The sequence below is a fragment of the Eleginops maclovinus genome, chromosome 17 (genome assembly GCF_036324505.1).
Source record: "Eleginops maclovinus isolate JMC-PN-2008 ecotype Puerto Natales chromosome 17, JC_Emac_rtc_rv5, whole genome shotgun sequence".
NCBI classification, from domain to species: domain Eukaryota; kingdom Metazoa; phylum Chordata; class Actinopteri; order Perciformes; family Eleginopidae; genus Eleginops; species Eleginops maclovinus.
Window position 1 is genome coordinate 11,466,062 of NC_086365.1, and position 12,623 is coordinate 11,478,684.

Below are 12,623 nucleotides of genomic sequence, written 5' to 3' on the forward strand. Positions count from 1 at the left end.
CAGCTGGTGTGTGTGTGTGTGTATGTGTGTGTGTGTGTGTGTGTGTGTGTGTGTGTGATGCTTGACAGCTTGTTTGTACACGTGTTTGTGTCTTACAAGCCTTACATTGGTGTACATAAAAATGTAGCCACTTTTCAATAACAATTTAGACCTTTACACCTCCGCCTACTTCTTTTTTTAAAAAATCGGAATCGAAATACAATTTTCCCACTTATTTTTATCTTAGTTGTCTCATGTTAGCTAAATTAGTTTACATGAGTTCAGTGGAAATGGAAGTAACAGCTGCTGAGGGGAAGAAGTTAGAATAAATGCTGAGGCTTAGGAAGGATGGAAAGAGACATTTATGTGTTAAGAATGGCATAAATAAAAAGAGCGTGCGCCCTTATGCTGGATAAAAACACTGTTAGCAGGACGGCAGGTTTTTGCTTATCACGTTTGGGGTCATGGAAGCCACGTCAGGTTTCTTTATAAGTCACAATTCATACACCAAGGCAGCCTGAAAGTGCTGATTAACTTTCTGCAACAGTTACTTTCCCAGACTTCCTTGTGATGTAACAAAAAAGCTTTCACATCTGCTGTTAAAATGAATCGGCCTTGGTTGGTTTGTTGCGAAAGCAGGCCACTTCACAAAGAAAATGCTTTGAGGAAAATAATGGTGTAGAAGGTGGTAACTAGCGGAATATTCACAGTTATTGCCCTGAGTGTTTCAGTTCAACAAAGCAATGCATGATGCTATTTGTCTACTCATACTGTACTCTATTTATGTTTCAGCTCACTTTGTGTATTTTACATGCTTTTTTTGTAGTGTGTTTTCATCATTTATACATTCAATTATTCATATTATTCTAGTTGGGTCTTACTATCGATACCCACTTGGGCAGTTTGTGAATATCGACGGTGTAGTGTTTCCTAACATACCACACGGCTGCTGTGCTCTCACCGTAAATGATAAATGTCTTTGCTAGCTAGCTAGCAAGCTAACAATTGCATTCATCAGTGGAAGCAAAACTTTACAGACTTCTCGTTGTCCCAAATAAATCAACAGTGGCTTCTTATCGACATTAGTGTAGTAGTATGTGTATCAAATTTAGAAGAAACACGCGTGTATTTTTTATTTGTACAGTGCTGGGTTGCCCAGAGCTCCCCGAATCACGGCTAGATGAGCACTCCAGTTTTGTAGCCACGGCGACAGTTCAACGTTTCCAGCGCCCGACACTCAACTTTTTGAACGTCATGAGTAAATTATCTGGGTACATTTAGTGCACTTTGCTATACTTCACATTGGGAAACACTTACCACATTTAACTCCAGAAGTACGCCAATTCAGACACATCCATCACGAGAGTGCTGCACTTCGACCTTGTTCGACGCTTACCTATCGCACTAGCCGTACCCTAAGGGTTCTGCCGTGTCTCAAACGTGTGCTGCTAAAGATTAGTGCCCTCAAAGTCGACAGAGACGCACCCAAAAATCCACAGAACAAAAGCGGGCAAATCGTCCTGTAGCTCTGAAGAACTGTAATTATCTACGCCTCTGTCTACACCTTATCACACTGTCATCTCGCTCATACAATCACTTTCTGCAACACACACACACACACACACACACACACACACACACACACACACACACACACACACACACACACACACACACACACACACACACACACACACACACACCAGAGAATGATAGATTATTGTCCTGTCCTTCAGTTTCCCTCAGCCGTCTGCCCTTTATCGTGACCTGTCATCTCTCCATCTCTCTTTCTCTCTCTCTCACTCACACACACACACACACACACACACGCACACACAATAAGACGTACGCATGCCATGGCAGCATTCGCGTGTTGATTCTGACCAGCTTGCTGATAGACATCCTGTGCAACAATAGGAGGCAATCTAAGTCCGGCATGCAGCCATTGTTGTCTCTAATAGAATGGACTGAGAGGTGAAGAGCTATTGATTCAGCAGACTGAGAGACGGGGGGGGTCGGGGGGACACACACGGTGTGAACAAAGAAGACGAGAACGAGAGGCAGTTGACACCTGGCCGAGAAAGAGAGACACGAGATTTGATGTTTGTGTCGTGCGTCTGATGTTGTTTTGCGTGAAGTGGGGCAGTTCTATTTACTCGCTGGGTCAGGTGAAGTCGATGGACAGATGGCGGGAGAATATATGAATAAAGAAAGAGTGAGAGGTGATTTACTCTTGTTGCCTCAGCTGATCAAAGATCCGACATATTGGATCTGACTAAAGACAGGAAGTAGGCATTGGAGTGGGCAAAACTGGACAAAAGGAATAAAGGAGGTGAGTTAGAGGTGTGGGAAGAGGAGAAGCAGTTAAGATAGAAAGGTGACAAGGAAAATGAGAAGTAGATTACCCTCATCAGAAATGTGTCTCAAGACAGCAATCAATCATAAAATAAAATGCAAGTTAGCATGGAAGAAAATCAAACACCAGACAGAAAACCAATCAGAGGACACATAAAACCATATCCAAAACACTTGATAAGGAGGAATGAGAGAAGCAACGATTCAAATGACAAAAGTAGGAAAGGGAAGGAGCAAGATTAAGAGGGAAATAAAGGTGAATGTAGTAATAAAATATTGAAATGAAATGTAATATAGAGGGAAGGAAATTAGTGATGAAGAGGAACAGCAGGGAGAGATGCAGTATGCATGAGGGAAAATAAGCACCTTAGAAAACAAACAAGACCCAAATTCATTTTCGTCTTTTCATATCTAGTTGCGATTAAAGCAGAAACAGCTCACTCAATGTGACGTTTTAGAGCTAATGTTAGAAATGCTAACTCATTGCACTTGTTTCTGGAAAACACAAATTGGAAACATATGAAAAACAATCCATAACTTTTAGATATAAGTATTTAGTTTTTCTGCTAATTTAATGCTTTTCCATTCAAACACAGTTGGTGGTTGTAACGTGCAAAGAAGCTAACAATGTAGCATAAAATTCACAGTAAGGTTAAAGGAATACGCTAATCATACACATATATTAACAAAGGCAAAGTGGTAGGGAGGCATCTGAGTTGAAAATGTTTAAATTTAAGCAAAAATGTTCGGTTCCATCAACTGTCTGTCCTTACTACCGGGTCCGTCTTCCCTTCATTGTATTCAAGTCAAACATGATTTTATTCTAATAACAAATTATGGAATAAAATGCATACCTCTCTGTGTGGCAGGAAACAGGAAAGAGACACAAATACAAAAGCCACCAGAACAAACAGAATATATTGATTCACCACCGCACTATGAATAATGAGGCATACCTTTTAAACAGAAACAAACTTTGTGCTCCGTGCAAGCAAGGATTTTACAAGTTGAGCGAAGACAGTGTGACAGATGTATTGAAAGGTAAAGGGATTGGGTATGAGCAAAAATATGATCAAGAGAACCAGACACAGAATAAGGAAAGTGCGAGACATGGCATTAAAGGCAGAAATAAGTGTGATAATAAGTTTGAAAGCATTAAGGAGACCGGCTGAGAGAAGGAAAAAGTGGTATAGAGGGAGTTGAAAGGAAGTTATAGAAGTAGAAAATGCAAACGGTCAGGGAAGAGAAAGGGGGAGGGAGAGCGAAGGATGGGCAGTTGATTAATGCCGGCAGCTTCAATAATGCAAATGTAATTACTTCTACTGGCCCTTACACTTGCTTAGCACTAACCACATTAACACCGGGGTGGTGGGAATGGAGACAGAAAGAATGAAAGCCAGAGAGCTAAACACATGGCAACAACAAGAAGGAGTGTGGGGTGTGGAGGAGGAATGGGAACAACCGTGATGGAGAAGAGTCTGGGGGGAAGTGGAGTATATTTCTCCAACTGAGCCGCTTGTTTACTTCTGCAATGTTTTTAATTTTGAAAGGGATGCTTTAATATTATAGCCCAGACAATACTTGATATGTGTGGCCCATACTGGTGTGTGGTAGAAAATAAAAATCGAGAACCACAATCTTAAAATAGATCTCTTGGAATTTGATTTATTTATTTTTACTGAGACTGAGATATGTAACATTTTCCAGCTGAAATACTAGACTAGTGTTTCTAAATAATCTGAATGTATGCGCTCCATTACCTTTAAATATACACTGATTTTGATATATGTGGAATAAGCTAAGTATGGCTAACCTACAATTTCCTGGGTCATTTATCTAGACTTCTCAACAACAGTGTTTGTTGATACATGTAACAATTGGAGGAACGAGATAAAGGTAGGTTACGAGAAGAGGGCAAAAGAAGAAGTATTGATTCATTTAGCGGCTATGGAGGAATGGAAAAAGTGTGAGGTGCTTTAGAAGGAGGATGGAATAAAAAATGCAGCAGAGAATGCGGTTTCTAGCCTGCCAGCCAGTGATGGACTCAGGAGGACACACTCGCCTCGGTTCTGCTGAGCCTGAAGGACAACTGGAGCTGTTTATTGCTAAATGACTTCTCCACCCCTCTCTCTCTTTCTCTTTCCTTCTCCTTCTCATTCTCTCCCTCCATCGCTCTCCCTCTCTCCATCTGTTGGATAGTTTGCCACATCAGCTGTTCTCCAGCCACACTGCAATGACCCCTCAAGGAAACGTAATCCTTGTTGTGTGTGTGTGTGTGTTTTTTAAGTGTCTCGCACATACACACACACAAAATGCTTATCTCATATATATTGTATTCTGCAAGTTCAACTGTCTGACAATGCTCACTCTTGGGATCATATTCAGGTTTGGTTATTGTTCTCATATCCAAAATATATCCCCATCCGGTTGACCACGAGTCTTTTTTTTTGCCAGACTCCGAAGGGCAGAGTCTACAGGCTAGCATTGGTTAAACTACACCTAGCTTAGCATGCTAATGGTGCCAAGAGTAGTCCATGCTGGTCGAAGCACAGTAGCAGCCAGGAATGAATTGAAATACATGTTTGACAGGAACCAGTAACGTAATCTCTTTGGAATCTTTGATTTTTTTTGCACACGTTAAAGAAATGATTCATGAATCACACCTATGACCTTAAACTCTTGGAGAAAAACACATTTTTCTCACATACCTAGTACCTAGTACAAAGAATCTGAGAAGTCTTAAAGGATTTCATTAAATTGTGGCCGTGTTAAGCATTCAAATTCTCAACAGGTAAAGTCAAGCCTCATTTATCGGGTTGTTCACTTGGCATATGCGTTTTCTTTAAAACTTTACTACTTAATCCACTAAAACAGTACAATAGTGAAACGACAGCCTTGAACTCTTTGGACAATTCTTATTGCACAACTTCACACTGATTCTGCCGCCTTGGCCAAATCACGGCTCACTTGTTATGTTCTTTCGGCCACATTCAAATTCAGCCTTCTGCTCTTGTCTTCAAGGCCCCTCTCGTTTTGTCATGCCAGTGTTTTCTAATTTCGGATGGGCTTTGTGTGAGGTGTGAACACACTTGGTACACACTTCAAATTTTGAATGGCCACTGGATTAATCTGAAAATGTGGAATTTCCCACCCACTCTCCGGCCAAACGGCTCTAAAACGTCAATGTGAAACTAATCACGTTAGCTTAGTCAACGAGGGCTCAATTTCCCGGCTCGTCTGGGAAATTACGGAGTAGTGTGACAAATATTCATGTTTAACAAAGATCTGATTGATCTCCTAAGCTCTTGATTTTATTGCTTTTCCTTGCACTTTTCGCTATGTGCTCATTGAAGTATAATCCACTTACTGATTTGACTTTTTGCTCCTTGTTACTTGTAATGACGTATGCAAGCCATAGTATGCCAGCGTCTAATCACTTTCAGAATGCTTTAAGTAGAAAAAATGACATATTCCAGAATAGTTTACCTTGTTTCTGCCTTCTTGGCCCATATTGACTCCTAACTGATTTTTTTCCCTCCTCCTCAGGACAACTATACATTTGCCCAGCCAGGCATCCAGAGGAAAGTCAAGGCCCTTGAGGAACTGGTCAGCAGGATTGATGGTAAGTCATCCAACCATCCCTCTCCCATCCATAAAGCTTTCCAGTTGATTCACTTCTCTGTATATCTGCCATATTTTGCTATATCATGCCTTAAAACACAAACTATTACACTATTACTATAGTGAACTTCATTCAGGAACGTTTCTCACTTTTCTGTCTTGAATTCTTTTGTGAAACTGGAAACAAATGATTTATTTCCACCCTTTCATTACAAATAATACAGGGATTTTGTATAATTTGTTGCCGAAAAAATAATTTGGAATAATAATAATCCAGCATGCAGTTACACAGATGTAAACACGAAGAGCCGGAATGTGTTTTAAAGTTCTTAGAGATCTTTCCATTGCCTCTTTTTGCTTTACAGTTTTCTCAACACTCTCTTTGATAGTTTGAATTATTGTGTTAGAACTAGATAAACACCAGGAAGTTCTATTTGCTTTCACGCCTTGTTTCTTCCGCGGTATGTAATTTCACAACACCGCGATGGCTGATTGTCATTACACCAGGCTGTCGGGGGAAATGTGAACGTGTTGGTGATTATGAGCGCAAAAACAATGGCTTGCCGAGGGATGGAAGTTAATGTATGCACACTGAGTGTACTCATACAGAGCTCCTAAGTGTTAATTAGCAACGCTTCTTCTTCTTCTGTTTCCTCCTTCTCTTTTACACGTTGTCAAAACAATAACTGTGAATATGTTTTCTATCCAAAATAAACTGGCATTGGTAGCAGGGTGCGGAACAAGGTCTCACACAGCAAGCCTTTTGTACAATGGTCATGTTCTTGGCTAACCTTGAAGCTGTCCAACCATCCTGTCACCCGCTCTGCCGGCCAGAGGGAGGGAGGACTCACCCGCTGCATTCAAATGGATAGACGTGTGTGTGCGGGGGAAAGTGAATGTCAGAGAAAGTTAGCGTGCACATGCAGGCCTGTCTGTTTACATGTGAGACCGTGACAGCAAACAACTTGCCGATAGAAAGGGCAATGTGTGGGATTGTTGGTCCGTGTGGCTAGGGTTAGGGTTGGGTTGGGGGTTGGTGTGTATTTTCAACCAAAGTTAATGAGAAAAAAATAAAGAAGCCCTCCCAAGCGCCGCCACAGCCCAGCAAAGACATAAAAAACGACTTGACATTTTTACTGTATCTTATTCCATAAGTGCCCTGTCATCATAGTTGAGGCAGAGCCATTTTATACCTCGCTAGCTTGACATTACCACCCCTAATGAGATCACAGATAGCTTTTATCTCGTGTTACAGGATTGTTTTTCGCCCCGCTGTCGACATAGCATCTGTTTTGGGAACAATGGCCTCTCATCTTTTCCCTAAATTACCCATCAGCGCTTATCAGATTCTGGTTTATCCACAGTGTTGTTCGGTTGGATAAAGGGTGAGGTCCTGCCTTTTTTCACAGATGTTCTAGCCACCGCTTCTGATATACCGTCCATCCGGATGGAATTCCCCCTTTGTATGATGCGATTTTATGATTTCTGCTATTGTTTTCCTCTCTGTGTGAATGTGTTTTGTGTGTTTCTATTGAGATTTCCAATCCATTACATTACCAGAGCTAATGGTACTTAAACTTGCAGCTCATTCATTTTAGATTTGTTGGGGAAAAAATTTGTGCAAAATGATTGTATTATTATCCATTAGAGCGAGGTGGTAACCTTCCCCATAAGGCAAGGAAAACACGTTAACTGTTGCTATGGGTATAATGTTTCAGCCTCTTAGCAGTTGGGTATCCGATACAGGGACATTAGTAGTTGATGGGGTATTTGTTAAGCCAATGGGAGGAAAGGAGAGGATGCTATACAGGAGGAAGGAGGGATGTTTTTTGACCTCGGCTCAGTGTTTTTAATTGCATTATTGTTTGCAGTAGGGTCAGTCAAGAGAGGACATTGCTGATCTGTCAGTCTTGCACCACTTTGTCTGATACAGGGAAAACATACATTTACTGCACATTCACTGAAAGATAATGGGCAGATTTGATGACCATATGTCCACCATCCATTACCTGCGATACCTTTAAACACATTGGGAAACAAATATTTGTAACTTGATGTCACCCATTTTTACACACTTCTAAACCCGATTCTCCTCCCAATTTACCGTCCCGCTAACTTTTGAATATTTAATGGAATGAATACGTGATAAACCCGGGAAACATAAAATGAGGAATAGATTTCGAGAGTCTAAAGACACAACAATTAGGAGGTTTGATATTTATTGATTTTTATTTGTTGTTTTTTCAGTCTCAATGTGTAAGCGCTGATTGATCTAGGTGTAATTAGAAGTAAATGGAACAAGAAAGATTGAAACAAAATCAAACCCATTAATTCCTTTACTTCGATGCTTTTAGTTGGAAACAGTGATTTTGTTGTAAGGCTTTTACTTTGAAATGTCTTTGTCTCTCTCTGTGGTTGTTCCCCTCTGTTATTATCCCACTTGTAATAAGTGACGCTAACTCCCATTAGCATAGTTTGATGTTAGCGCGTGTACTTCCTCAAAAGACGAGTCGTTTTGTCGACGTGCCGTGAATGTTCCTGTGATCTCCTTATCTCTCCTTTATATCGAGTAATGCGAGTGCATTAGCACAAGTTCATCAACATGCAAATTGCCCATCAGTGAATGTGTTTATGCAAATGAGAGGACGCCCCAGTGCTGTGTGCACTTAAAATGGGAATAAAAAGGCTGGTTGCCGGATTTCAAGACTATTGCATAATGAAAGGCAGAGAAAGCTCTTGTTTGTTTGATTTAAAAATAAGACCAGGATAATTTTCCTTTTTGTAGCAGCATTTTTACACTGTGGCTTGTATTTTGTTTGCATGTCTGTGTGTATTTACACTTTTTTGTTCCAAAATTGTGCCTTACAGCAATTTTACCATTTCTTTTTTAACCATTTTTCAAGCATTTATTTGAAGAAAAAGAAATGTACCAAACGTCCAGTATATGTGAGGTTCGTCACTGCCTGGCTTTTTGTTCCGTTTGATTTAAAAATGATTATTCTTATTATATATATTACTATTATGCTTATTTCCAGGTTTCATAATTGTCTTGTTGGTCATGTCTCCATGCTTTAATGTTCAAAACCCTCTGTCTGAAACCAGAGTCCAGTCTGCTCTGAGTGGATGCAGCACTAGTGTAAACACAGTGGTGTCTGACTTGGGGTGAATAAATGTTACAGAAAAAGGCACTGGTAATAAAAACTGGATCCTGTTGATTGATTTCTATCTACAGCAGTGTTTGTTTCACGCTCTACTCAAGAGAACAAATAAATGCGATGACTACATTCTCTTTTTATACATATGAACACTATACTTACAGAGACATGAAGCGATAGGAATATTCCACAGTGAAAGAATAAGGATATGACAGAGAACAGATTGAGAATAAAGCCGCTCCGTTAGCAGAACAGGAAGAAGGAGAGTGTAACTGTAATTACGTTTGTAGCAAGGAAAAAAGAAGTCTTGGCCTCGTCAGCAGAATCCTGAGAGGCGCTCACTAGTCACTGTACGACCTCTGACACCCTACTGTCCACCCACACTGCACCAGCCACGGGCTGCAGCCCACTGTGGGGAGCAGGCTTCTCTGGCACCGTGGCCTCGGTCATCAACTTTAACCAGCAGTGGGAGGCAAGACAAGACTCATCAGTCAATCATTGTCTATGAGATATGTCATCCTCGACCTCCCTCAGCCCTCATAACTACACTACCCAGCATGCTGAGCTCGGTGCCAGCTGGACGGCATCCAACGGTTAAAAAGTCCTAAGTTTTAACGCTTCATTCCGTCTCTTTCTTTGTTTGATTCCATGTCCTGCCGAGATAACTCTTCGTGACAAACGATTCCCTCCCCCGCCGCGCACCTCTCCCTCCCTGTGTTTGGCGAAGTTGCTAATATTAGCCCGAGCAAGTTCATTAGCGTAATTTAACATTGTCTAAAGTTGTTCCACTCTCTCCCTCTCAGTTTGGCAGCAGGCTACGATCTGTCACAGTGATGCATTCGCCGTTAATGAGCTCGCCTTGTTTATGCTTTTACAGCAGCATGTGATAATTAAACTACGGAGACGAATGTGAAACAAACGCTTTGTGTTTACTTAGCGCCTCGCTCGTGTTCTAGGAGCGCACGTGCAAAAATATAAACATGCTTGTGTGCAAAGCATTAGAAGGCAGGTGTCATTCAAGTGCTTGAGAGCCCTAATGTATGCGTTCTTGCCCTCCAAATACTTTACATAAAACCTCAGCAATTAAAGCTTTATTAAATCTGTGTATCAAAGTGTGTCTGTGCTTTTCAGGCTGCCCTGATTAAGAGCACAGAGTGAAGGATGCAATAGTTCTTCCCTAACTGGCTTTTTCTCATAGTTTCTGACAGCTCTTTAATCACAGCTCTATTGTCAAATGTGTGTGTGAGAGAATGAGTGTCAGAGGTTTGATAACTCTGAATACCAAGTGGTATTTTTAATCTTTTGTCATGTAAAGAAGCATAAAACACACATTTATCACGAACAGAGAGGCGAACAAAGGCAGCCCTTCTCGGTGTCACAGCCTCGGATATGCGGCACATTTCCAGCTGACATTTCTTTCCTTCATTTCATTCTCGTCACCGAGTGTTCGTTCCGCGACACCGACGCTGGCGTTTGAACTCCACGCTGAGAACATATTGAGATCGCCACAGGCAACGTATGGTTCTCTCTCTGTGTGGTTTGTTCCAAGTGAGGACATAAAATCAACCAATCATAAAAAAAGGAGAAAACTAGACATATTATGGGCCAGGAGAGGACATGAGAACGTTTAAAAGCCAAGTGGTTTTTCTATTCGGAAAAATCGAGCCTAATGAGACAACTGAGAGGAAACTGCAGCCTTGACTGAGTTTTGTGCTTATTTTTGATGTTGTATTTATTTACTTATTTTCAGCATTTCAGAGTTAAGTTAAATACAGTAATGTGCACATAGAAATCCATCCTACCTATCTTAAGACATTTCTTTCCCTAATAAAAACAAATATATCAGAAAGCCAGTAACTCCAAGATAGGTGTGATGGATTTCTATGTCCAACAGATGAGTTTTCCCATTACATACAATAAACATGGAGATTGTTTACTTTACATGAACTGTTCTTGTCAAATTAAACTTTGCTTAAAACTCCAGTGAAATTAAGGGGAAATACTACATTTATGTTTTGAACTGAAGATTCAGATCTATCTTGTATTATATCCTAAAGATACATTCACAAACACTTTATATTTTATGGATTTTCAATGGATTTCTTTCAAAACATTAAAGGGATAAGTTGAATGGCCTTACTCTAAATGGGGAAAAGGAACTTGCTATTTTTTTTGCTCCTTCTTGTGCCACAGTCTATAATGTCACAGTGATGACGGGTTAGTAATTCTCTTTCCAATAAACAGATTTGTATTTCATTTAATGTAATTTTTTCTCTAAGCCTTGCTTGGCTTGACGTTTGGCAGCAGCCTTAAAACACTAAACTTAACATTGTGGAGGCGTTGTTAATTTTCCATAAATCAACTATTTGACATAGTCCTTAGAAACTACATGCATTTCAGCCATTGCAAAATAACTTTTCTGCAGAAAAATGTGTTGTTAGACATTTAAAGAGGAAAGGTGTCTTGGGTTTAAGAATGAGGAGGATATATAAGTGTCCCTGGTAACGGTATGTATGGCTTTATTCAATATTGAGGGAAAGGGGGAGAAAAATCACATACATATTGGTATACTGAAGATAGGTATAAGTGTGCTTATGCAATATTACATTTACAACCTTTCTTCCCCTTTGTCAAAAAAAGAGACAATTTTATTAAAACCCTACAGGGCGTTTGAAGACATTTTGCACATATTGACCTTGCATGACAAAGATAAACAAGAATGCATTATTAATCGACTCCAAGTGAAAGAAATAATGTCAAAAATAATAACCAACACACGCTTTATACCTTTCATAAACATGTCCTCGCTCCTGGATTGCGTTGACCTGCAGTATGCACTCCGTTCATCGCTGGGCTGTTTTATTTAACAACAAACGCTCGCTTTTCTCCTCTCAGTTTTCTGTGTGGCTTTTCTCTGACAATTCTGATAGCTCTGTAATTACTTCTCTTTTATGAGGAAGAGGCGCGCGTGTGTGTGACACTGACTGCAGTAGTTATTAACAAAGAGGAATCTGTCTATCCTCACGCTTGTTACTGTCACCATTACTATTGCCTCGAAGGAATAGCTTCAGAGACGTGCACAGCGTCTGTTTTCTGTGGCTGGTATTCACACAAAGCAGTGGAACTTGAATAAATGTGTGGTAATTTTAATTTGGATTGTTATTATTTTTGGCAGAGTCCGTGCACCGCCACATGCAGCAGTACGAGGTGGAGTACCTGCAGTTTGCCTTCCGTTGGATGAACAACCTCCTGATGAGGGAGCTGCCACTGCGCTGCACGATCAGACTGTGGGACACATACCAGGTACACACACACACACACACACACACACACACACACACAAAGAGAAAAAAGCTACTGTTATTGGGCTTTTAGTTATGTGTCCTTTTCTGGCTCTGAGTGGGATTCTCAGAAACGACAATATTGTCTGATAATGACATCTATGATTGCTTTAGAAGTGGATCTTCTGTAATTCCAACCTTTATATCCCAGCCAATCCAAGCACTATGATGC

General features: G+C 40.5%; 1 protein-coding gene across 5 annotated transcripts in view; it reads left to right on the forward strand.

Moving 5' to 3' along the window:
• tbc1d22a (TBC1 domain family, member 22a) overlaps positions 1 to 12,623 on the forward strand; it is a 105,002-nt gene that overhangs the window by 60,978 nt on the left and 31,401 nt on the right. For all 5 annotated transcript variants that reach the window (XM_063906035.1, XM_063906034.1, XM_063906037.1 and 2 more), the window contains 2 exons: positions 5,881 to 5,956; positions 12,286 to 12,413. In XM_063906035.1, coding sequence (XP_063762105.1) covers positions 5,881 to 5,956; positions 12,286 to 12,413 — 204 coding nt within the window. The remainder of the gene's footprint in view (positions 1 to 5,880; positions 5,957 to 12,285; positions 12,414 to 12,623) is intronic.